This window comes from Haliaeetus leucocephalus, unplaced genomic scaffold, assembly GCF_000737465.1.
Source record: "Haliaeetus leucocephalus isolate CR32 unplaced genomic scaffold, Haliaeetus_leucocephalus-4.0 Scaffold0, whole genome shotgun sequence".
Lineage (NCBI taxonomy): Eukaryota > Metazoa > Chordata > Aves > Accipitriformes > Accipitridae > Haliaeetus > Haliaeetus leucocephalus.
The window spans coordinates 12531406-12558807 of record NW_010972436.1 but is presented as its reverse complement, the minus strand read 5'-3'; the positions used below and the strand labels follow the sequence as shown (position 1 = coordinate 12558807).

The 27402-nt window shown below is 37.4% G+C and overlaps 1 protein-coding gene across 1 annotated transcript in view; it reads left to right on the top strand.

The window, feature by feature from the left end:
• Nucleotides 1–3278: 3278 nt before the first annotated feature.
• ARMC4 (armadillo repeat containing 4) overlaps nucleotides 3279–27402 on the top strand; it is an 88070-nt gene continuing 63946 nt past the window's right edge. The window contains exons 1-10 of the mRNA XM_010562929.1: nucleotides 3279–3308; nucleotides 3991–4242; nucleotides 5415–5572; nucleotides 6924–7119; nucleotides 7681–7787; nucleotides 8201–8337; nucleotides 9366–9482; nucleotides 12323–12436; nucleotides 13950–13978; nucleotides 14577–14721. Of these exons, the coding sequence (XP_010561231.1) occupies nucleotides 4019–4242; nucleotides 5415–5572; nucleotides 6924–7119; nucleotides 7681–7787; nucleotides 8201–8337; nucleotides 9366–9482; nucleotides 12323–12436; nucleotides 13950–13978; nucleotides 14577–14721 (1227 nt within the window). The 5' untranslated portion in view covers nucleotides 3279–3308; nucleotides 3991–4018. The remainder of the gene's footprint in view (nucleotides 3309–3990; nucleotides 4243–5414; nucleotides 5573–6923; nucleotides 7120–7680; nucleotides 7788–8200; nucleotides 8338–9365; nucleotides 9483–12322; nucleotides 12437–13949; nucleotides 13979–14576; nucleotides 14722–27402) is intronic.

The following is a 27402-nucleotide window of genomic DNA, read 5'->3' as shown; positions in this document are numbered from 1 at the left end:
TGCCCTAGGCTCCCTAACTTTCTCATCTGACTTGAAGGTCATGGAAAGAGTTCATGAGCAGCAAAAGTAATGAGATCTGATTTCTTCTAGAATTATGTGCTTTGTCCCTTAATCTTCTGCTGTCCACCTTCTCCATAAAACACCCACTGGGCAAGGCTCAAGTTACTCATGTTCTGATTAGCCAGCACGGTATGAATGAAACACTTGGCTGGCTGGTTGCTACAGAACATGATCTGCAGTTCATATGCCTGCTTTTACCTCAGCAAGGGCATTAATTTTGCTTTCCCCTCAATTCAACTATCTCAGGTTTAAAAAATTTGTAGGAGCTTAATTATTTCCAAGACCACAACGGTCTCTGAAGTATGGTTCAAATTTGCTATCAGGTTCAAAAATTACTTTGGAAAGAGGAAGAAGATGGCGAACAAAAGACAGAGACTGTGTGCTCTAAATATTTTCTTTTCTTTAGAAATGGAATTTGATTTTGTAAGGGCAGACTGCAATACTATATGCTTAAATCCTGGAGAAAGCTACTAACTCATCACCTGAAAATAAAAGTAATGGATTAAAAATTGGTTGTATAATTCAGTTGCAAGGTCACAACAATCCCTAATATGACCTGAAAAACAAATGCAATCCTAGAATGTAGTAGTTGAGGAACTTCCAAAGAGATGAGGACTATTAATGCCATTGTAATGGGTCCTGGTGAAATGACTTCTGAAATAGTGTCAAATCTATTTACGAAAAACAAGTTCAGACTGGAACACAGGCAAATAAGAATACTAAGATGGTAAGAGAAATGAAGAACTTGCAGGCTGAGACTAGAGTACCTGAACTTGTTTAGCCTAGCAAAGTGAAATCTAAGAGAAAATATTCTAATTCAGAAACTGGGTGTAAAATCCAAGGAGGAAAAGTAGCCATTGAAAGTCAGGTAAAGGACCTGTGTTGGTGCAAGAACAAACAGACACAAATTAGTCATACAAACTGAGGTCAGAAGTAAATCAGATGGTATCTACTCTTCAGAAGAGTTAGAGCAGTCTTCCTATGAGTACAGCTGAGCTACCAACTCAGTATTTGCCTGCCACAAAGAAGAAAGGGGAAAAGCACCTCCAACCTCTAGACCATCCATAGGCCTTTAGCTTCTAATACCAGAGCCCAGCAGTATTCCTCGCTGCTGGCTTGCAGGATGTGTTCTGTTTTTTCATTTTTTGACTTCTCTGTCCCCACAGGAAGTTCCACTGGTAACTAAGCTTAAGCTAGTTAGCGAAGCTCCTTTTATAGCCAGTGGAGATGCATACTCTTTGAGGGCATATCATCCCATTTATCTTTGCCACTGAAATATCTTTCCTTCTTGCTGTTCAGTGGAACAGACTGATCTCATTTAGGAATTCTATTTCTTACTCCACCGACTTCTTGCTTAAAATACTCAGCTCTGTGTGAAAACTCACTGTCTTCACTCCCCACCACCCGTGGTGGGGATACTTTTACTCCCTTTCACATTTTGCTGTTTGCACCTTCTGCCCATAAAATTCAACTTTTTAATAGTCCTTATCTCAGTAAAAAGAAAAGATTTAATGCTTTCTGGAAATGCCTTCATACACAGTATTCCATAAAGAAAAGAAATTGCTTTAAGTCTTTACCCAGGCTTTTTACTAAAAATGATCTTTCATTTTCACCTAATCAAATGATTCATTTTCTATCTTCTCAAAGTTACGCAGTGAAACAAGAAAAGCCAAAGCTATTCTTAAGTCATTATTGTGCAGACTGCATGTACTTATTCGTAGTTACTGCTTGAAAGTCTCAGTAAGTAAAATGTATATGGACAATCATCTCCATGAAAAAAATGTATTAATCCCACACTGTTATTCTTTGAGATACATCCCACATACATTCCATGACCTTTCTCATTATTTGGGGTTTCTTACCCAGCTGAGCTCTCAGTTGGTGAAATAACTCTTGGCTATGTTAACTCTATGGTGTTGGGACACCTGGGTACTTCTGTTGGACCGTCCTTGAAAGGATTATTTTCCTATGCCTTCAGAAGGACACATGTGCCGGAAAGCTGAACATAGCTTCCTAACTTCAGCTAGTGTGCAACAGGTAACCATTTCTTCCTAGGTTAAATCTAAGTCCAATTTTTATCATCCAATAGGTATTTTGGTGGACCTAGATAACTGAACTGGAGGGGGGATTTACAGGTGGGAAGCCAGGCAATATAGTTATTGGCCCAGTGGTACAAAAGATGAGACAGGCAGGTGGGAGTGCAGTAGCAACTTTATAACTTAAAAATTTATCGAGAGCGATGGCTCATTGACATTATAGATGAACAACAGGACTGGGGAAATAGTATTAATTTCCGTTCTGTGTTTGGGGTGCTTTATTTGCATGTGCACAGTGTTGTGTTGTATATGAAAGGACTTTGTTCATTGGCACTGCCCATACATATTTCCTTTCCTTCTTTCAAGAAACACTTGTTTCACGTTACATTTTCTTTAACAAAAAGCGTTTTGAGCCTAATCTGTCACACTGCCTCAAGAACTAAAAGTGGTCAATGCTAACCTTTTAATTAAAGCTGTTTTCTTGTAATGACTGAAAGCTAGTGACAGGTTTAAGCTATACTGGCTAAAATTCAAGCTAAAAAGTATTCGGTGGTCTTCCTTTAAACTCTGGTGTAAAGTAACTCTAATCACTACATGATTTAATTCCACGCCAAGACCATAGAGCCTGTTTTATTATTTTAAATATAGCTCCTCTGACCTTCTAATGAGGACTGTCCTACCCCTTCAGCCTCGGCTTCACTCCACAAGCCACCGCGCACCGCCCCGCTGCCGAACCCTCCTGCCTAGCACCAGCCGCCACGGGCCTGGCCCCTCCTGGCTCCCAGCCCTCCTTCCCAAGTCAGGAATGTGCGTTCTCCACAGCGCAAGCCTTACTAAGGTGCCCCTGCCCCAGCACCGCCGGATTTTGAGGGACACTGTGGATAGCGGTTGCAGCAGCAACCACCCGTCGCATTCACCCGTCCGCTCTCCGGGGTTCAACACCTTCGGCCTTCCCCTCAGGGTCTCGCCCTCCGGGGCGCACCCCCATGCCCGGCACCGGCACCGGCACCCGCGGCCGCCGCACCGCGCTGCACGTCCAACCAGGCGGCAGCCCGGGGGCAGCGGCCCTTCCCCACCGCCGGGCGCCGCTTGTGTTTACCCGCTCCTCCCGGTAACGGCTGCCGCCGGGCCCCGTCCCCATAGCAACGCCGGCGGCCTCGGCCGCGGCCCGAGCGGCGATGGCGGGGTCCGGCGCGTCTCACCCGGGGCAAGGTATGGGGGCGAGCGGTGAGGGACCGCTGGGCTCCTTGCGTCCCTCGGGGGCTCCACACAGCCGCCGGGCGCCAGGATCCCTCCCGCCTCCTACAGCAGCCCTGACCCCAGCCTCTGCCCCAGGCACGCCGCGGAGCGCGGGCGGGACGGCACCGTGCCGGGCGCGCCGCGCTCTCCTCAGGGACGAGGCCTCCCCGAGCTCGTCTCGCTGCGGTGGCCCTCGGCCTCCCTAGGCTTGACGGGCGGGTCCGACACTCGCCTTTTTCGTCCGTTTAAAGAAGGTGTCTGGGGGAGGGGGGGGGATCGTTGCTGGGGGTTGTATGTGTGTGTCTGCCTGCCTGCCTGCACGTAGGGTTTTTAAGAGTGGGGTTAACTTCACAAGGAGAACCCGAGAGCCTTTTGTGGCAGCCACGACAGAGGCCTTCTGCGGTCAGTTCCTTGAGTTTCTAATAGCGCCAGGAATTAATTAAGATGACAAAACCTTTGTTTTCACCTGATTTCCCTATTTCCTTAAAACTTGCGAGTTGTCTTCTTCAATTCCCCCCTCCCCACTTCAGGGATTTAAATGAGTTAAAAGAATCTAATCATTCCTAGATAAGTTTATTTCAAATTATAGCAGCCGCAGCATATTGCATTTATCATTTGAGAGCTCAGTTTGGTGATTCTGTGTTTCTTTGCTAAGGTGTACCCCTTGGATACTAGTTGAGACCATGGGAGCGGCGTTGGCAAGAGCAGCTCAGTGGACTGCTGCTGGTTCTGGAATCGGCACACTTGAAATCACCCCTTTGAACGAATCTCTTTTAAATCAAATTATTAAGTTTGCAGAGGACTTCAGCACTAGGCATCCCCAGGAAGCAGCGTTTGTCTTCAGAGAGCCCCTTGAGTGGAAAACACAATTGGGCTGTTCAGTATTTGAAGAGGGTTATGAGATCCAGTAAGTCTGAATTAGTCTGGTTTGAAATACTGAAGGTGAACTTCGAAGCAAAACTGTGCTCATTTAGCATAAAGAAAACCTTAGTGTATTTGGGAGGCTGAAATGGGTGGGGTTTTTACTGATATATATTGAAAATTTTCATTTAAAATTTGTAGGGTTTTTTGAGAGTTTGAGACTATTCTATATCTTGGTTGTGATACAGACCTGTTTAGTTGGTGATTTATACAATTTGCACTGTCTGTTCCTAAGACTTTTTACAACATGTGTCTAACAGTGATTAACCCTGTGATTTCCATTAGCGTTAGGAGTGGCTCCTGTGTGGTGGGTTCACCTTGGCTGGCTGCCAGGTGCCCACCAAAGCCACTCTATCACTCCCCCTCCTCAGCTGGACAGGAGAGAAAAATACAACGACAAGCTCATGAGTCGAGATAAGAACAGGGAGATCACTCACCTGTTACTGTCATGGGCAAAGCAGACTCGACTCACAGAAATTAGTTTATTGCCAATCAAAAGTCAGAGTAGGATAATAAGAAATAAAAACAAATCTTAAAACACCTTCCCCTAACCCCTCCCTTCTTCCTGAGCTCAACTTCACACCTGATTTTCCTTACCTCTTCACCCCCAAGCAGCACAGGGGAACGGAGGGTGAGAGTTGCGGTCAGTTTATTTCACTGTTGTCTCTGATGCTCCTTCCTCCTCACAGTCATCCCCTGCTCCATTGTGGGGTTCCACTCACAGGAGACAGTCCTCCGTGACCTTCTCCAATGTGAGTCCTTTCCACAGGCTGCAGTTCTTCATGAACTGCTCTAGCATCGGTCCTTTCCATGGGGTGCAGTCCTTCAGGAACAGACTGCTGCAGCAGGGGTCCCCCACAGGGTCACAAGTCCTGCCAGAAAACCTGCTCCAGTGTGGGCTCTTCTCTACGGGTTACACATCCTGCCAGCAGCCTGCTCCAGTGCAGGCTTCCCAAGGGTTCTCAGCCTTCTTTGGGCACATCCACTTGCTGATTTTCAGTGAATAAATGGGTTTACCTTGGAAGTTTTCTGAAATACAGTTTAAATAAATTGTGTATGCTTTATCATGTGAAGCTTGAATAACATTCAAGATTCTTCTCTAAAATTTACTCTTTATTAAAGTTCTTATTTTAAAAAGATATAATTTAATTTTTCTAGTGGAGCAACTGTTCAGTCTGAAGCCAAAGGTAAAGATGGCCAGCCATTGCTTCTCCTCACAGCATCAACTCTCAGAGTTCGCAGTTTTGACCAGCTGTCCCATTTGCTACAAATTGCTATGGAAAAAAAGCTAAAGGAAGCACAGGCATGCCTTGAAGGTTTAATTTCCTCTTTTTTTTTTTTTCATCTTTCCTCTCTCTTAAAAAGTATGTCTTCTTCAATTCATGTTTATGAAATGTGAAGAAAGGCATGCCTTCATTTTAAGTATATAAGAAGGTGTTGATTCATGAAAGTGGCTAGAGGTGCTGATCCAGAACTTAACAAAGTATCTATTTCTTCTTTTATTTTCAGAGAAATCAGTAACAGACAAATCTGGAATAAAGTTAAAATAAAACTGTTGAATCCCATATACAAATTCATGTGTACTGAGCTATCGCAACAGACAGTAGGTTTAAATTTCTGAAAAAGAATGTCTTATTGGAGGCTAATAGCAGTTTTTCTTATGTTTGTAGTTTAATCCTCCTTTAAAATGTTAAATCCTCAGAAAATAGCCAAAGAAAAACTTACATGCTTAAGACATTCTTAGCTGCACAAGGTTCGGAGTGAGCACTTCCAGGTCCTTCTCACAATGGCTTTTAAAATACAGGTACAAGTACTTCTACTGTGTCATATTCAAGTCCTAGATTTTCAAACTGACAAGAAGACCCTTAATATGCTAAACTGGATATCCTCCTCTCATTGGAGGTAGAAGAGTTCACTAATATTCTTTGATAATATTAGTAGAAATTGCATCTGCAATACTAAAATATAAATGCGTATACTGGATCAAACTTCAGATCCATGTAATCCAGGGTCCTGTCACTGACAGTGATCAACCATGAATAACAGGGAAGAATAATATGGACAGGATATCATGCAGAGGCATTCACAGATGCATGGGACTTCATTTGCAGGAGCAGAGCAAAATGTTTTTGTAAAACCCATTGACATCCAGTTATGTCATTGTTTACCAAAAAGAACAGCTGGCATAGCTGAAGAAGTAATGGAGCCATTGGGAATGCTGCTAGAAAATGTGAAAGATATTTTTTGACAGTAAATCATATTTCCAAAATGATTTTTCAGTGAGTTAAACCCATTGATTTTCTGTTTTGGTGATCAGCCAAGCATATTTTCTGGAAAGGGGGCTGTTGATAAAGGGAGGTATTTAATATTCACCTCTTGGTTGAATGAATCTTAATCTTTGTTGTGAAAAGCAATTTTGTTTGCTATGAAAAATTTCTTTTTATTCTTAATGTTTTCGTATTTTTTAAAATGCATTTCAAATTACAAGAGGTATATGAAAGAATACATCGTAAAGTAATATTTGATGAATAACTATGCACATTATTAAAGTTCTTATTGTAAATTAATAGCATCAGAATTATTAGGCAATTGAGATAAAAAGTGTTTGTCTTGCCTAATCATTTTTAACATAGTATCACATTATATGATTCTGTTTCATGTTTACAGCTAACAGAGATCCTATAATGAAAATTCTTGGCCCTGAATGTGGGACTGTTGAAGGAGAAGATATGTCCATGTTGCATTTACTTGAAAAAGTGAAAAAAGATGATGACCCTGAAACAGAGATGAAAATGAAAATCTGTCTTCTTCTTCATCAGCTGGATTTGCAACTGCTTAGTAGTTCTTTGAAACACATTTCACAGTGAGTGCATTTCAAGTGGAAGCTAAGCATGTCAGCCAGTGGTTGGTTTTTTTTTTATTGTTAAATCAGATTGGTTTCAACCCACAACATGTGCTTTTGGTGTGACATGAAGAAATTTATTGAAATAACTTTCACTGTTCACTAAAAAAACCATTTTTTTTCTAAAGATTTTGTTGTAGGTGTGGGTACGCAAGTGTGTGCCTGCGAGTGTGGGGTTTTTTATTGCATATGTTTTGCATTTTGGTAGCAAATTGAAGTCATTTGTACAAACAACAAAGTTGCAGTTAAATATTTTCAAAGAAATGTTTGTTTCTTCATGGAAGCATATTAAGTATTACATTGAGTCTGTTTCGTAGTTGTAACTAAGCATAACTTCATATTAGCTATAGAGCTAAAATTTCACTAAACTACAATGACAATGGAAGATGACCCATTTCCACATTTTTGTTGCTACTATTAAGACTCAATGTAAAAGAAAAAAATTATGTAATATTCTCCTTTCATTTCTCTGAGTACATCCTTTTGATGAATACATTTTAGAACATTTTCTGTTAATTGCAGAGATGTAAGACTTAATCCAGCTGCTATAAATAACGAAGTGAATCTTCTCAAGAATTTCTCTGGGAAAGGAGAAGATACAGTACTGGAATCATTGGAATATACATCAGGTCCACATCTGATCATATCTCATGTTTATATATACCCTTATCAATTAATTAATTATCTTTATTAATTAATTTTCATAATAAACTTCAAGTGTTTATTTGTACTTTAAACTTAATGCTGTTCTTCAGCCTTTACTTACAGTAATAATCTCCAATTATATGAATATCTTCAGGGGAAGTAGAGGAAGTGAACTGAGTCCCTGATCCTGAAAAGTGCTAAGCACAGTTGCAGTTCTTGGTTGGATTGGGCCACAGGTCACAGAGCTTTGAATGATTAATTCCTAATAGTATGAAGTCGTAAGAGTAAGATATTGGTTTGGGAATTTGATTTGTATACATGTTATATTAATCATCAAGCATAACTATTAAAAAATACTTTTAAACTGGATAAAAACACTAATGCTAATTCATTACAGATTACATGTTCTGTAATGGATGCCGAGCTCCTCCCTGGAGACAAGTGCATGGAGAAATTTGTTATTTAGTCATCAAACCACATGACACTGATCCTTTGTATATCACTTGCAGCACAGCAGGAGTGTTTTTAAATGGAGTAAGTAATAATAAAGGATATCATGGAGTAATGAATGTTTTTATATGCTAAAATAAAAAATCAATCAGGTTTAGGGTAGTGGTATTGAGGCTGTAAGACCTGCAGAGCTAGTTTATTGGTACAGAAGGAGAAGACACAGTAATAAATGTGTGCTATTTTTCCTATATGTTTTGAGTGCTTTTTCTATAAGTTTTATACTAGGAGTGTGTTCTGCACTCTTTGCTAGCAGTGTTTGTTTAAACATGCCCTAACAGTCCTTCACACTATTCCTATTCCAGGGTACTGTGGGACTAGATGCCTTTCTAGTGCCTCATTGCTCTTGATCTGAGGTGTAATATTGTATGTGGCTAATATAGCTTGCTTTTGTCTTTTTATCCATGATAAGGAGTTCTTTCTTTTTTCAGTGGAAGCTTCTTGGAAATTATGTATCTCTCTTCTTCTACTTTTCATTTTGGTTACCTCTTTCCCTACAGATAGGTTTTATTTAGGCATAATAGTCCTTATGTGTGTTGAGCAGTGACCAGAGCTCTTACATTCATTTTGAAGAGACACTGATGTCCATCAGGCGTAACTCCATAAATTGATTTCCTGAGAGTTAAAAAATCCAGGGAAATTTTGACTTAGCATGTTTTCAATGGATGAAGCTCATAAAGCTTAGGCTAGTCAGGTCGTATTATTTTCTGATCCTTTTAGACATCTGCCATACTGCACTGGAAGCTCATATTTACTTGGTTGTTTGCCATAAGTCATAAATTCTTTTCAGTAGAACTATACACAGTACAATTAACTGGTAGTAATTACTTGCAGAATTCTGTGTAAGATCTTGATTATCTGTTGGGATCCATGGAGGTGATCATGCATCTTTACAAAGCATTATTGAAGTTTGGTGGACTCTGCTGAGCATGAGACTTCTGTACCTAATTCATTACAGTATGACCTCTGTGCTCTTTAGCACTATTTTATAATGCAGATTAAAATACCTGTGTAAGGCAATACTATTATAATTTTAAATTTATTCTTTTTTTAAGGGTCAGCAAAAGGGTAAAGATGACATTGACTATGAAAGAAAAAGTGATGTATATAAAGATATTGTCACATTTTTAAGCAAGAGATCACCTAGATTTGTAGAAAATATGGCTAAACAGGTATGTATTTACTGATTCTGGGTGTATATTCTACTTTGTACAAACATACATTGTATATTGGTAAGAATTACATTATAAACGTGGCTGAACATTTATGTTCTTCATCAAAGATAAATCTGTGATTAAATGAAGAATTTTAAAGACTCTGAAATGCATTTATTATTTTTCTTTGGGTTTGTTTCAGTTTCTGCTAAATATGTTCCTTTTGTAAATAGCAAATAATACACTATTTCATGTATTGTTCTGTCATACCTAATGAAGTTTGATCCAACATGTGAGGTCAGTTTCTAATTTTGCATAAAAAGTTTTGCTCATCTTCGGGTGTTATTCTTTATGGAGCACTGGAAATACTAAAGCAGGAAAAAATGATCTCCTTACGGAAAAGGTCAAGTTTTTATGACTATTTTTCTGTGATCAAAACCACTTACATTTTAATCTTCATTCTTTGTAACCCAAATACAAATAATAGCCCAACATTTTTCCAAGAACTGCCTGATCTAAGTATCAGAGCTGAGTTTAGCATCCAGCTTACACACTATGTGTTGCTTCAGCCACTGTAACATGCAAGTATTTTGGATTTTATTTAGAGCTCTATATTAGCTAGAATCACACAGTGCCACTACAATTTTAGTTGTTTCATCATTCCTGATAAAAACTCTTTTTTTCAGATTTCTGATGTGGTTGTAACAGATTAATAACTTGGTGGTAAAAATCATTACAGGCTAAAACCTGTTGAAAGTTTTATTGTGGTTATTTATATGCAATTTTAATTATTGCAAGAAGGAAGTAATTAACAGGGAAATTTTCTTATTCTTTAGTTTTGATTTTCTAGGATGTAGGGCTGATATTTATTTTTCTTGAGATACAGATACTTGACAGTTCTGAAAGAACAGAGCATTTCAAGTTGTACACATAAATACAGTAGCTTATATTAACAGTAATGGAATTAAATTTGTAAGTTGTTCCGTTTGAAAGTGCAATAAGTTCCAAAATGTGTTTTATTTATCCCATAGGCAAGTATTTTTTTAATGTTATATCTACATATTGGTATTGGTTTACATTTCATAAATGTGACAATATATGAATGTTTTCAGACATAATTGCTGGTTTAATGTATTTTCAAAGTGATTTGGCTTCATTTGATGGTCATGAAAGGTAAAATATGGTAATATTGTAATAATTTTTTTACAGTTCTAATCCTAAATATTAATACAGATGAATGTTAATATCGATAATAGAGATAATATACCTTTACTGGTTTTCTGTTCTTATAAAGATACTGTAGCTATTCAAGAAATGTGTACACTTACTAAATAAGAGTAAATAAATAGAATTCATCCTGTTTTCCTTCAATTGTCATATAAATCACTTAGTATTCCCTGACTGTGTAAATAAGTTTATGCTGAAGAGTATAAATTATACCTTTTTAATGGTTTAGGAATATCATATCATATTGCCTTGCTGAAGAGCTGGTTTAGTACATTCTGCATTCTAAAACTAGGATTTAAACAAGTTTAATACTGTAGAGCTGCAGAGCATTTGTTTTTGAGGGAAAATCTCTACTTTAAAACTCTGAAAAGCAGAGAAAATCTGTATTTCCAAGGTTGCCTATATGAAATAAATTATGACTGGAAATAGTTTTGATTTTTTTTTCTGAGGAGAGGAGAGCTTCAAAAAGCTCATTACGTAGACATATATTGCAAACCCAATTAACTTTTAGAATATCTTCTTGGCCTTGTTTAAGCTAACATTTAGAATTGCTGTGTTGGCATATAGTGCTGTAGGAAACACACTTTTTAACATGTGCTTAGCTGGTCAAGCTACAGCATCAATTCCCCTGTGATTTGTCTAGTTTATTGTTAAAGTGTCTTGTCTAGAGTACATTTTCAGAATGAGAGAATTAGCATGAGTTAGTTTATGATTAGACAGTTGAGTCAGCAGGCCTGGAACAGCCGATTCACATCAGGGACTAGTCAAAAACAGACCATACTGTGACAGTCTCCTTAAAACTGCCTTGAATCAGATACATAAAGGAATGTCTTCACCTATCTGGTAGTGACAGCTGCAATAATAACAATAATAAGTAATGATTGTATGCTGTCTTTCCTGTAAAAATTGAATATGTTCCAATAGAGAATAAGAGTTGACAAGAGTCTTTTCTGTTCTGGGTATTTTTGATCAGCCATGGTACTAGACACAGACAGCTGAAGGATTGGTAGGTGCCACTCAGCTCCATTCTTGTATGTGACTTGTTCAACAATGTTTTGTCCTGAGAGACAGAAGATGAAAAAACTGAAATGGAATGTGTTTATATTAATTCTAAACTATATCAAATTAAATTAGTTGGAACTGAAGTCTAGCAGTTTATCATAGCCTATTTTCAGTTTTATGTTCATTATTTTTTTGTGGGAATTTTTTGTAAATCCTTTATGCAGGGAAATAGTTTTTATATAAATGATCCATTGAAAGCAGAATGACTGACTTTGCAATTCTAGATCTTAAAACTCATTTGGAATTAGGTTCTATAAAAGTGCTTGTGTCACAAATTATTTAACATATTAGAAATTGAACAACACCCAATTTTCAGCTATGTTCAAGAAGTTCCAAGTTTAGCTAGTTCATTTATTTCAAAAACTTTAATTTGCACACAGTAACAGCTACTTTCCAGATTAACGTTTCATTCTTTTAAAGGCAATCTGATTTTATGCTTATAATCTAAATCTACCTTTAATACATACATTTTAAGCACAGCATCCTGGAATTGTGCTTATAACTTGTTGTTTTAATATGCATTATTCATATACCAATATGACTGACAAACTGTCTCCTTCTTTTATTAGGAATATAATTTTTTTAAAGAACCAACATATGAGAAGAATTATCAGCGTATGGAAGTAGTTGATGCTAAGGTCTCTGGCCAATCCCAGAACCTTTATGATCTTACTGAAAAGAATGTATGTGAGAAAGTGAAAAGTTTTGCAGCAAGAAGGAGATCCATTGACAAGAAAAAATTAGAACCATCTATGAAGTGGAAGAATACTGGGCTTTCTGCTTCCCACAGATAAGTAGTTATCTTTATAACTGATTTTTCTTGTAGATCTCTCTAAACTGTGCTAATGATTGGACTGCATGTTATAGGTTTGCATTATTATCTTAAGTTAGGAGCAATAAAACAAAATTTACTACATGTTAATTTCTAAGAGAGTACAGACTACCAAAGAGTTTTCTTCCGTCATGCAACAACTTTGATGATGGTATGTCATTTCCACAGCAAGGCAGGGAAATATCTTGCAACCATCTGCAGTACTGGTCCTCCAGGACTGTGATATTATCGTATTTTTGGTGTAAAATGCCCTTTAAAGCAAGACAGAGTAGACAATCTAATCTAAAGTACACTTTCTGAGGGAGGCAAAAGAGATCCAGGATGGAAAATTAAGATGACTCTTACTTATACTATCAATTTTTAATGATTTCATATTATATGAGCCACTTTTCTAGCTCTGCTTAGCAACAGTCTTCACTAATGAGATTATCTCAAAGTTTGGACACCCAAAAATAGAGTATACATGTATTGGATATTGTTGGATTTGTCTTTTGAAATCAGAACTCCATTCTAATTTCATGTTTCCTGATTTTGTGTAAATGAAGGAAGAATAATATCTGAAGGAAAGGCTTTGATTACCACCCTACAAAAAAAGGCATTATCTTCTCAAGTCTGCCAGTTTGACATCTTGCAAGAAACATTTTAAGAGATTTTGGATGTGACCTACAGTCATCAGTTAAAAAAATGTGGTTTTCCAGGGACAAGATCTTATCTTTTTCCACATAGAGTCTAGATGTAGTAAAATTGGCTGTAATCATGAGTAGTATTCTCTTTTATTGTTGTGACTGTGATAGTATGACCAACCCAGGCTCGACATTTTGTTTTCACAACATTGTAAATTAGGGACAAAAAAGCACCAGAGATTATGCCCAGCTAGGCCTCGGAGTCTTCTTCAGAATATGAGGAAAGCAAGGTATATTATATTCAGCATGATCAAATCTCTGGAACAGCTCAAGTGTGTGTAAGAACTAGGTAGACTAGAACTCTTCTGCCTGGAAAGAAGTTGACTGGGGGACAATAAGACAGATAACAAAAAATCATTAATGGAGATGGTAAATAGGGAACAGATAGTTACTGTCTGTTCTAATACAAGAATAAAGGGCATCAAATGGAAATGAGGCAGTGAGACCAGTTCAGAACAAAGGGAGAGATTTCTTCATACAACACATGGCTAAGCTCTCAAATTCTATGCCACAGCATGGGAGAGGCCATTTGTTTATGTGAGTTCACATTCATGGAAGAAAAATCCGTCCAAAACTATTAATGCAAGGACAATCAAGAGTTCCCTGAATCACAATTTGCTGAAGAATATTCTGGAAAAAATAATTTCCATGTTCTTCCATTATTCTTCTACTGTTACCTAGATAGCTGCTATTGGTCATGATTGGAGATGGTATCCTAGGATAAATGGACCTGTGGTCTGTCTGCATATACTCATTTTTTGTTCTTGTATCACATACAGATCAGCATAATATAATTTTTCTAATATTTCACTATTTTATTAAAGCAAAATTAGTCAGTTAAGACAGAGCATACTTTCTTTTTAATGAAGTTTATTGTGTAGGATCATAAGCTCATATGTACTGACATATGTGTCCAACCATACCTTTTTGCTTCTATGTATATATATAATAATTTTTTTTCAATAAAAACAAATATTTTAGTGACAAGGCTGCAAAAAAAGATACTGAAGAAGAAGGGAGAAGTAGTACTGTGTCTCTGAAAATCAAAAAGAAAGCCAGTGGCATTTCTTCTGAATCTGTTAAAATACGAGCTTCGAAATGGTATGGGTTACTTATTTTTCTTCCTTCAATTTTTTTATTTTCATTTTCTGTATCTACAGTAACTATCACCATACTTAGTATTTGGTATCATCAATTATATATTTCTAATTCTGTTATCAGGCAGTGTTGTCATACCTGTTTAAAATGTGCTTGTTCATACTAGATTATAACTGTTTAAAATGGGTGATGCTGTTTATTTGTTTTTAGTAAAACATCGGGCAGGTTTGAAGACATTAGTGAAAGTTCGTCAGAGACTGAGGAAGATGAAGAACAGCCTGTACGTCATCAGGAAGGAAACACCGATTTGCCATCGGAATACTGGGGAATTCAGAAACTTGCAAAATATTTAAAGGTAAATAAGAAGCGTTGATAAATTGTATTTAAAAAAAAACATTCTACTCTTTACCTTCTACATCTGAGGACACCAGACCAGCTCCTCATCCTTTCCACCTTCCATATATTTTAGAATAGCCCTGCTATGTAGTATGTTCAAATCCTGGAACTGTGGACTTTCCTATCACACACCCGTTTCTCCTGCATTTTTTTTATCTGCTATTTTTGGCTTACATAGACCCTTAGATTAAACCATCTGTTCAGTGTTATTTAAAACTTAAGATGGTATAATTTCTTTATTAATTATTGGGTTTCTGTTTTGCTTTTTGGGTGAAACTTTCCAAGATATTTCTTTATGTGGATAATAACTTTCAAGAGTTTTTATTAAAACTGAATACTTGCCTAAAGTCTTTCATCAACTATGATTAATGCATGACTGAAGTAATTCTAACGTGGTCTTGTGTCTGGATAGATGCTGTTAGTGGACAAGAAAATGTATGATAAACAGGCATCCTCTAAAACGAAAAAAGGTTTTTTTACACAGACTTGTTGAAAATCTTTTGGAACCTATAAATATAGATGTTTAGAATTCTGTGTATGTCTGAAACACGTAAAAAAACCAACAACCCTGTACTATTCTGGAAAATTCTAAAACTAATTATGTTTTTCCCTCAGGAGAAATTCCTTTACAAGTTTGTACTGGAATTTATGTACTGTAAGTTACTAATAAAAGCGCTGGTTTATTTGGTTTTTTGAGTACAGCTACAGAGTATACACATCCGACTGATAAAATGATGGTGCTGGCGTTTGGTACAGCAGAAATACTTGTGAGGAATAAGAAAAGCTTTGGCTCCTTCCAGTCCTTTAACCGTTGTAGAAGAGTAACTCAGTCTTTTAAACTGTGTTCAGTGCACTCTTACTGCTTGTTCTCAGTTCATGTAACATTCAGCATGTAACTTGCTCAGGCTATCCACTAATGCTGAATACACAATATATACTTTTTGCATGATACAATTGTTTCTATTTGCATGTAATTACATTCAAGGTGGTGTTTTCAAATCTTTCAGTCTACTAATAGCTTCCTTCTCTCTGTCTTATGGACCATCTCTTTGTACTTTTCTGAGAGCTCAGAGAAATAAACATGCTATTAGTAAAGAGCCAAGGTCCTCCTGGAGAGGATACTTGAAATTCATTACTAGTGATGAACTCCCTGAAATCTTTTCATTGGCCCATTTATGGACCACCCTCTTTACTGTCAAGGCTCTTCTCTCCTGGTTACATAATTCTGAAACTCCCTTTCCTCTCTAGATCCTTCATATAATCATGTTTAGATTTTAGTATTGGACTTGATTCAATACTGAAATGTATCTACACTTGCATGAAACCATTCTGAATGAAAAGTGAGAATGGCAAATAGGAAAATATATTTTTCACGCTCCTCTTTTAGAAATGAGTATATTTTGTTCCAGTTGTCAACAAGCAAAATTACTTCATGGCTTAGAACTAGAAAAAGAAAGGGGAGCATTGTTGATCAAATTGTGAGTACCTGTTAAGAAGTGTTTATAATACAAAATTCCATAATATGAAAAAGGTTTGTTATGAAAATTCAAATGTATACTTGTTTATGTATTCATGCACACCCAAGTCTTCCAATAGTTCTTTAAATATTAAAAAAGTACTTTAAGATGTACTTAAAATAGTTCTTTGTTGATTCTTAGCTACGTAAAGCAAGAAATCCCTAGTGTCAGATAAAGCTGAAAAGAGATGCCTCAGTGGCATTTCAACCACAGACAGTGGTTGAAATGTTTTATTGATGGAGTGCTACTTTAGCTTGCACATGGAATTCATTTTAATTCAAGTATAAATACTGCACTTCTGGCCAGACTTAGGAGATTTTTTGGCATTCTTGTTGTTCATGTAGGCAAGTGTTCATGACACATGCAACAGAAGAGAAAATAAATTTATGACTATGATATTTAAGTATCTACAAGCATATTTATATAGAAGCACAAATTTCAGAGAGCTTGTGTGTCTTCAAAGGTACTATACATGGTTTGCATGTCTTAAAAATATAATAAAATGCCTTAAGTAATAGATGTTTGAGATACCAAGTTAGAAAATACAATAATTTGTAGATGCAACCATTTTTTTTACGTCTGCTAAAGTAAATGTGAATCACAATTCAGCAAGACCCTGTAAAAGATCAATTTGCAAACACAAAACTTCCATAAAACCTGAAAGATACCTAGGTTTTATACTAATGTTAGATTACCATTAAAACTTAAAAAGGCGGTTGCTTCCTATATAAAGCAAACTTGCTAGATCCTGTGAATTTTGCCTGTAGGCTATGTATTTTTATACCTCTTCATGGAAAGAAAGTTCCAGCGCAGGGGAAATGCCCCTCTGACTTTTTGCCCTTCTCCATTCCCTGTCCTTTCTGGGAAAGAGCAGCCATGTTGGAATTGCTCCACTGGGAAGCAGCTGCTTCTGTGGTCTGGCTCCTTGTCCTACCTTCAAGCTTCCGAGGGCTGTGAAGCAGAAGATTGAACATGTGTGCTCTTGCCGTGTCTCCCCATTGACTTAAGAATGGGCAGCGAAGATAGATCAGTGAGCTTGGTGATGGTGTTGTCTTAGGCATCTTTTGGGGCTAGAGTAGATAACATTGGAATGAAGTGTTCTGTTGATGTTTGTAACAGATTTCACACTATTTATTAAAGTAGTGCTTCTGAAGTATTAGATTTCTAGAGGAAGGACTACATTTTACATGTGAAAAAATTTAGGAATTGGGTGAAGGGGTCACATTTTACAACGATCTTTTTACTAGAAATGGGGAATATCAGGTAGAAGTGCAGAGCTGTGGCAGAGCTTTGGCTGTTCACTGAAAAAAGAAAGGAGAAAAAAAAAGGTGAGAGCTGGGCACAATGCTTTGTGCTGCCTGCTGTTGAGCACTGGTTATTGCCAGTTTTAAGATAAAATTGAGATGTTGAGAGGTGAATTGGGGCTGGTGACTGTGCCAGGAATAACTCCAATCTCCAGAATAAGTCTTTAATCCCTTAAGCCTTTGTGCTGCTTGGTTTTGGTTCCCTGTAAGGGTGTGATTTATATGTACACCTATGCCAGGGTGAGCTTTGGATAGAGTTCTGCAGGACCATGTCAGTTACAGAATTCTTCCTTCAGCTTCTTATCTGGAAAGTCATTCTAATTTTGGCTATATTTCAGGGATACACTAGTGAAACCAGTCAAATCTCACACTTCATGTGAAATATCCACTAATTTCATATCTGTTTTGAATTACTCCAGTTCAAACGACTTCATTCTCAGAACAGCATTGTGTTTCTTTTCTACTTTGGAATCATAGCTGGACAAACCTGCTGTATCTCCCCAGGTGTTTGCATCTTGTGCCCCATCCAGGAGCTGGGGAAAGGCTGTGGCACTGCACAGGAGCTAGGGAGGATGTGCCCTGATTATGGCCTTGAGCACCAGCTCCCAGGTGTCCATGTGCCCTGGTGCTGCATAGCAGTTGATGGCTGGGAAGGGAGGACGTCTGTCCTATGACTCAGTGAAATCTCATTCACTGGACAAGGAAAAGGTTGAAAGAACTGTGGGATACACCGGGTATTCAGGTCTGCTCCACAGCTGCATTTTGGCAGGAACTTTGGAAGACGGCTACGTTTAAGCAACATTCCTGTAGCTGGCAGGAGGCCTCTCTGTATTGGGCTTATATTACAAAAAGATGGCAAACAGACCAGGGAGGCAGGAATGTACAGGAATATTCCTTCTGGTCTTTGCCTCTTTCCTTTTCTTTCTCTCCAACCCCTCTAAAAGTCCTCACTTATTTCTAGGCAATTGGGTCAAGGAAATGAAAGTCTGAAGAGACCAAAGCTATGGGTCTAGTTCTTACAGTGCATGTATTGCAGTGAGTATTGGCTGGGCAAGACCTACTGCCCATCACTTCTGCTTCCCCTTTGCAGTGTGAGCAGAGCTGAGCCAGGAGGATGTAGTGTGATTGCTGCACCGGAGACAGTTTACTTCCTCTTCTCAGGAAGCTCAAATTTGTCAGTTAGGGAAATACAACTATGTATTGGCTTGCAGGAAGGAATAGTGGATCCCCAGCTAAGCTCTTTGTACATGGAAGGCACTAGCATTCTTGGGGAAGAAAGGTACAGGTTAGAAATGCAGAAAGTCAGACAGTGAAATGATGCAGAGAGGCTCTGCCAGGAGCTAAGATGCAGGATCTGAAATGAGAGGTTCATGTAAATATTGTTGATAAACAGTATGGGATAGTTTTATTACCCAGAAAGAGACAGGAAGACGTCTGGAGGTTGGAATTTAGGGGCTTGGGGCAAGCCAGGGTGCAGGAAATCCGTGTATGCATGAAGGGTAGGAATGTGGACAAGGAAGATTCAACCTATTACAGAAACAGGGAGCCTATTTCAGAACATTTGAGGACTAAATCTTAAATGGCAGTTGCATGTGTGGGGGGAGTTCTTCTGCACTCTGTGTGCAAGGTTTACAGTGTGACATTTCTCTACTTGGAGGGGAAGAAGGAGGCAGTCAACAACTGCTTGGACACTTCCCTGCTATGCATTAATATAAAGTCAGTCACAGTTTATCTCTAAGGTGAGACTTGTCATATCTGAGGTCTAAGGTTTTAGATATCTGAAAAATAGATGTCTTCCTCATAAAGAGGAAGGTAGAAAACATCCAGCCTTTCAAAATAAATTATTACTTTTCTGTGCAAATGAAAATTGTGTAGCAGTCTCCGCCCTCCTGTGGTTTAACAGGTGGTGTATACAGCAACTCTTTTATATGAACCAATTATAAATTTATGACACTTGCAAAGATATTGATGTGGCTTGTAGATTTTTCTCAAAATTTGTATGAAATAGAGGATAGACGCAGTATTTTTTAACTGCATAATGGAAAAGTATAGCTTTCTTAAGTTATAATGGTATTGGAAACATTCCAAATTATTAAAATGACACTAGTACTCACTATAAAATTTAAATTGGCTTCATAAACTATGCATGGATTAAGAAATTGATTGTATTTTGGGATTAGCAGAAAAGTAATTGTTTTATTCTAAAATGCAGAACCTCAAAAGAGACATGAACATATTAGCCTAAAGAATAAAATGGGTCTTCAAAGACTAATTCATTAAAAGTGAAACTACACAAAAAGTAATTTTAAATTTTGTAAGACATGAAAAAATAGTATTAGTATTACAGTGTACCCCCTAAAGTACCAATTGTTTATTTACTTATTTTACACATTGTAATACTGCTCAAAAGATTAGTGGTAGTCATAGAAAAAGTCTAAAATATCTGGTATGTACAGATATTCCTGACCAACAAACTGCACAGAGAACTGCAAATACAAATTCTGAGGAACTAACTCTCTATTTCTTGACTCTGCTTCCATTTTTCCAGGAAGAGTTACCAGTGGGTAGAACTTTACAAATATGATTGGATACTTAGATGATTAACATAGAAGTTATGAATTTGGTCAGATACATAATGAAGTTAGAAATCATTTTTTGTGCAAAATTAGCAAAGAAATTTTATCTGTAATCTTGAAATCTGGCCCTACTTGTGGAATAGATGCAGATATTAGAATCTAATAGAAGTATCTTATCTGTTTAGGAAATATATTGCACATTATATTATTTTTTCCACAATTTGTGGATAAGAGTTAACTGGTTTTTCTTTAAAATATCACATTAGCAAGACTTGCATGAGATTATATTTTGGCTATTAAATACAAAATAAGCATAGATAAGTGCATATAAAATATTTTTGTATATAAAATAATTTTGCCACGGTGTAATACATCTTTTCAGGACTGACCAACTTTGCAGATAATTTACCTGACCTTATTAGCAGAATGTCTAACAATAAATCTTTTTATCTTCCCTTACGAAAGTATATGGTGGAGTAATATGAAGGTGGTTATTCAACTGAACTGAAAGACCAAAATGAAAAATAAATTTTGCTGTAGCTTGACTAAGTGGTAGACTGTTATTTTTCAGAAAATACCAAATGTATGAGACATAATCATGTGCCACCTGCTAGTGTTTCTAGGCACATGTTTGGCTAACCTGTCAGCCTTGGCAAACCTGTCAGCCTTCATATCACTCTCTTCTCCACTGTTCACGAATATCTTTTGTTCCTATCTTCCAGTATTAGCCAAGATTTTTTTTTAAATTTCAGTAAAGAATGTGATTACTGAAAAAAAATGGAATAAAAATATGGTAAAACTGCATTTTATAGTTAAGATATGTATTTTTTAACAACCTAGCCAGTGCTGATCATGAAAAAGAAATCTTTTTATGATAAATTTACTGGGTAGGAAATATTGGCAAATGGTGAACTCTCAAATTATTATTATAATTGGCAACTCTGAAGCACTTGCATAGCTCTCTCCTCAAAATACTGTACAAACAATCATTCCTCATCACAAGAGACATATAAAATTCATAACAGCCAGTTGATTTTTGACCATTAACACCAACTCTGATGAATTTCTGGGTAGTGGAAGTTTAATTAACGTTCTGAGGGTCACCTGTTTCTAAGAGTTTCATACCTGATGATAAAAGACAAGATAGAACTAAAGAAAATAAAAGCAAAAAAAGTAGAATTCCACAAAAAATGAGAAAGAAGAGATGGTATGTCAAAAATTAAGGGCTGAGGAAAAGAATGTAATATAACTGAAGTTTGATTCTCCTCTTTCTGCAGGATTTTATTCTATTGAAAAGCAGGTAATTAAACTAATGAGCTACTGTTTTGACACCTTAACTACTGTACCTCTAAAATAATTATAAATTGCCACAGCTGTCTCAGTCTGACTTAAGCCTTTATAATCATGAAGTAGATAATAAAATTGTTGGCTTTCCTAAAGGATTAGAACATGATTGTGTCTGAAAGCTACCAAGAGTTTTAAGAAGTGAGAACAGTGTTCTTCATTGGTTTTAAGTGTTCCACATTGGATCTAGGCTCAATTTAATCACAGCTTACTATACACAGTTATTTCAGAAGCATGCCTGTGCTTCAGCCATGTCTTAATCTATAATTGTTTTTCCTATGATCTCACTAACTTCAGTTTTTAAGTTTGCTTATTTCTCCAGAGAACGTTTGTCCTTAGTTTTTCATAAACTACTGGTATCGTTTTGTTTTTCTTGCAAAATCTTATTTGGCTGGTTTCAAATGACACTGTCTTTTCTGTCTGCTCAGTGCTTACGAAGCTTCAACAGTGTGTCAGCTCTCCAGTAGCCTGTTACAGGCACAGGTCCTTCCTAGTTCAACCTCATTAAATTTTCTCCACAGATTCACTTCCACTGGTTTCCCAAAGGAGTTGGATCCATAAAAATAAAATAGCTGTAATAACATTAAGGCTTTTATTCTCTTTGTGAGCCAAGTGCTAGGAAAATCAAAATTGCTGAGGCAGGTCTGACACTGTCACACAAGGTCAGTAGTACATCTGTATTATGGGCAGCCTATGTCACATCTCCAAGTCTGTAGCCAGGATTTACAAGTATCAGTGTTAAATTAAAAAACAGTAGTGCTGTTTGTTTAGTTGGGTTTTTTTGTTTGTTTAATCCTAGACCCTCTTATCTTTCTCATTCAATCCTTATTTCCTGCTGATTTCGGCATGTTCTTTTTAAGAATGTGTATGCTTTATTTTCTTCAGATGAAGTGGCCAAAGAGTGGCCAAAGGCAGGGAGGGGGCTGTATCCTTGTTCTAGCACCAAGACATAAAAGTCAAGACCTAGACTGGGATTCTTCTCACTCAGCTCTAAATGTAAACAGTAGGTGTTTGTAGCTGAGCTGGGCATTCAAGGCTACCTTTATGATCAGTGGAAAAAATATGCACTTTAAGGATATGATTCATCTGACATTTTAAGCATCTAATTCAGAGTGAGATGGATCACGTTTTCAACTTCATTGTTGACTTGCTCTCAATTAACAGCAATGTAGGATGGCTATAGATGACTCGATCTTAATTATCAGTAATGTAGGATGGCTGTAGATGAGTGAATTTAGACAGATGACTCCCATCCCCACAGTCTTGCGCATTTGAAATTGTCAGTGAGTGTAATGTGAAGTAGTCTTTTGAAGGCCTACTCTTAATCTAGATTCTTTATGTATTTGGAAATAGGGGCTTGCATACTTTCTGGCCGATTTTCTTTAGAGTACTTAGTAAGGATTAGCCTTTTTGGTAACAGCCTTAGAAACTAATTGTCAGTCCTCAGTTAATGGGAGAATTAATTGATGGGCATCTGCTAGATACCTGTGCTGTAACTTTGGCCTAGCCAGCTTGGTGACTGTGCTTGAGCTTTGTTTACATAGACAATATGCATGTGATCAGGATCCTATAGATTTATTTTGCCTCTAGTTCTTCAGAAGGGTTTCGGTAGACCAGACCTACTGGCTTTGCACAGCTTTTTACTTTCTTGTCACCATATGCTGCACTGTCTTTGGAGCTCTTCAGGGAGTGGGCTGCAAAGTATCCTCACATTTTTATGATGGTTCTTCTGACACTGAGTTGGTGAACAAAGAGAGAGGCTGTCTGGATTCTGGAGAAAAGCAGGAGTAAATAAACATCTGGAAGGAATTTGCAAGAATTAGCTGACCAAAAAACCAGCAACATCCAATTTTGTGACATCTGACTAAGATTGATGTTGTCTGAGCAATCAGAAAAGCAAAGGAAAAAAAATCCAGTAATTTCTACACAGATGCAAAGGACCTTATCTGCCTTCTGGTCACTAAAACATATATATTTCTTTGAGGAATCATATGAATCTAAGTTACTCACTGTTCTGAGAAACAGCATTTTTGTTGTCTTTAGCCAAGAATCACTTTTAAGTTTATATCTTGGCCTTATGAGTTACTTTGGTCTATATTAGCCCAACTAGCTGTTCTCACCTATCTGTATTGGCACATAATGCATCTGAGAGCTTGTTTGTTTGTTCTTCTTGCAAAACAAATTTAGCCATATGTAGCAGTTTTCCCGAAAGAACATTTTCTGTTCAGTTGGTACCTTTTAGCTAGTTGGTATCTTTTAGGAGGGTATCTTTATGGGATGGGAGGGAATTGGGAGGGAAGCATAGCTCAAGGACACCATGAGCCCTCAATGTTCACTGCTCATGTCAAAGAGACACTTTGAAGGCCGTTGAAGGATGACTGTAGAGTAAGTTAGTCTCAAGAGCTTGTGATTCATGTAGCATCACATATGACTTCAGCCAGAGACTGAAGGCAGAACGGGAGGAAAGAAGGCAGATAAAGGCTGACATCAGGTAGAAGCCTATATAAAAAAATTTTTGCAGGTAACTGGGCTCAAATATTTAAATTTAAGGAGATAGCCCACTTGCAACATGACAATATAGGACTGCAGCAGTCTTAGATTGAATAAAGTTAGTCCTGAATGCCAAGGCCTGATTCTGTTAAACTTGATAAAAGCGCTCTTTGCTGGCCTTGCAGAGGTTTTCAAGTCTGCAGCCAGCTTTGTTCAGGACACAGAGTATGCAGGTACTTGTATAAAATCAATCATCTCATGATGAAATGTCTGTATATAACTCTCTGGTCAGCCCGCAAGAGCTGAAGGCATTGTATTGTTTGTATAGGCACTATAGTCTCATGGGAGTATAGGGTATTCAGGCTTACCAACAATACAGGTATCCTGCTAGCACTGATGTCCTCTATGCGTGAAGAAGACACAAATGCCGAAGACTTGGGTGCGGTGCACACACCTGCTGTATCCTATCTTAGCGTCCATGATGATCCTCCAGGCTCTGAGTTACTACAGAGAGGCTTGTCTTTTTATATACATAGTTACTATCCCTTTAGAGCAGGCAGCAAGATGGAATACAAATATCTTCTTTAACCTCACAACTGAACATGTTTTGTCAAGCTGTGAGTGGTATTGGCCATGTTTCTGATGCTCATCAGGCAGGCTGAGTATATGTATGATGACATTGCACACTGCTATTACAGTTACTGTGGCAATGGAGTTCCCACCCCAGAATGATTCGTTACTTGCTGGTAGACGTTAGCATGACCGTTTCTAGAGGGAGTTGTCTGACCTTTTGGCCACAGATGGAGGCATGCAGAAAGCTTTGCATTTCAATACCAGAAAGCATTGAACGGAACAACTCTCCCATTGTGTGTGTCTTACCAAGTGTGTAAGTCTCTGTTTTCCAGAGCAACCTCTTCTGAAAGCAAGGAGAGGGCAGGACAGTGACTGAGATTCAGTATGTCATGATCCAAACAAACGAGTGAGCAATCTTCCTTCAGTTAGGGCTGAAGAAATGTGTGGCCTGTCACTTTCAAAAACATGACCCTGTCATCAAGGATGCTGAGGTAAATCACCTGTTCAGGGACTCCATCTGTGTTAGTGATAGTGGCAGCTGAAGGCAGTGTACTGCTGAAGAGATAAGAGGGTACCAAGGAGGGTGGCTTCTCTTACAGAGAATGGTGAAAGATCATTGTTTGTGCATTAAGTACAGCAATTTTCATATGCTAAAAGGGCCTGTCATGGTGGGCAGAGGAAGTCTAGGATCGTTGCTGAAGCTGAGTTCATTCATGCTGGAGTGTCATTGGGAGGCTGTGGTGTGAGTTGGAGACAGTCTAAGACTTACTCTGTAAATACAGTTACTTCAAGACACTTTACCAGATGAGCTGAGGTCTGAACTCCGGTACAGCTATCAAAGGTACTACAGGTGGCCTATGGTAACTAAAACCTAAGCCAGAGCTAAAACTCATTCTTGAATGGTGACATTTTGCAGTAACAGTAGTTTCTGATGGATCAATTAGATTAAATCCCAAATTAACATCTGTTGCAGTAATCTGATCTAGAAATCACGGTGGGATCGTGGGTTTGTTGTGCACATTACAATCTTTTTATTTTTCTCTCCAAATTTGTCTAGCATTGAAAAGTGTGGTCCATTGTCTTTACAAAATTCTCCAGATGCAACTGGGGAACAAATACACTCCTAAACTGAAAATTTCACAAACGAGAGGAAGATAAACTTGCACTGTTAAGATATTATATATTACCTTGGCCAGGTTTTCTGTGTTTTTTGGGTCAGCATTTCACTTCTCTCCAAGTTTGAGGTTTGAGAAGTTACTGGGAAAATCATTCCACTATTCCTAGTCCAATGAAGTAAAAGTTCATGTGTTTGCACATGGACTCCATTGAGTCTTACCTCCTCTACAGTAGAATCCAATTACTATGAATCAGAAAAGGAAAGCTAACAGAATGGATACATGTCTTGGGAGAGTTTTCAAGAGGGAATGAACAGGTGCCTAACAAAACCTTCTGGTTCACTCAGAAAATAATAGACTTACTCTCTTGTTTGGAAACTAATTTCTTTTCAATTTCATAAAATATGGTGACAATTTAAACTCCCTGTGTCTGGGTCATAACATATATGTCACTTCTGCCACTGTCAAGGGTCAGGGTCAACGTATTAATGTGAACAGTTTGGATTTTGTGATTTTGTGATGCCTGTGATTTTCCACTGGCTTTACTTATATTAATCTGTATGGTTTACATACTGCCAGACTGTAGCCAAAGAATGCCAGAAGATTCAGGAAGTGGGGCAGGGAATTATTCCATAACTCAGTTATACTTGTCCATAACTCATCTCTTAACAAGTTGCAGCTTGTATGTTTTATAAACTAAAATGAAAAATTGGAACTAGTATTTAAACTAAAACAAAACTCAGAGTGTTTAGAGGTTCACTAGCATAGGAAAATTGCCTTGCTGAAGTATATTATACATATTATACTGCAATACTCAGTCTTTCATTAAGCTTTATCAAATTTTATTTAAATTTTGAAGTATTTTCCAGCAGAAAATTACAAAATGGTCTGTGATTTGAGAGAGTCAAGTTCAACAGAAAATCAAAAATCACAAAGGTATAAATGAAGAATTCTGTTTCATGCTTTACTACTTTTTTGGCTTTCTTGTTTTATAAAAATGGCAATATTTTAATAATATTTTTGGCTGGGATTCCACTTAATGTTTTTGTTCTAGGAGTTTTTTCATTCCGTTAATGAATTTTAATTAAATAATTTCTGGTATAACAGTAAAGGTTTCTATAATTTGACCTTTCTTTTGGATATCACATAAAGCTATTTGTTCGTTCAGTATTTTCTAAAAATATATTGACTTGGTAGGTTTGGTCTGAATTTTGTCAAGTATATTGTAATTGCCATTCAGATTGTATATACTCATAATCAAAAGTAGGGTATTATTATACATAAGAATGACAAAACCGCCCACAAACAGCAATTTTCTTTCCTGTTATTCAGGCACAGGCTTACTATCACAGACATGCACATTAAGGTATCTATGCAGGACTTACTTAATACAGTAAATAAAATGAACTTTTACTATGGCAAAATAAATTTCAGCCATAGGTCTAAACAGGAAAAAAAAAATCCTTGACATTGCCATGGAAGGTAAAACGATATTTCATTTTCTGGTTGCATTCAGTTATATTCACTCTAAATCCAAATTGAAATTAAATAAATTAATAAAAACCCCTCCAAATAGGTACCATATTTATAGAGAAGTTTGTGAGCCAAAAGCTGTATAATTTTCATTTTATTTCATCTTGCTTTCTCTCAGGAAACTGAATTGCACTATAAATTGATTGTAATGTTTATATTTTTCCATGCATGTATGTGCATTTTACTAC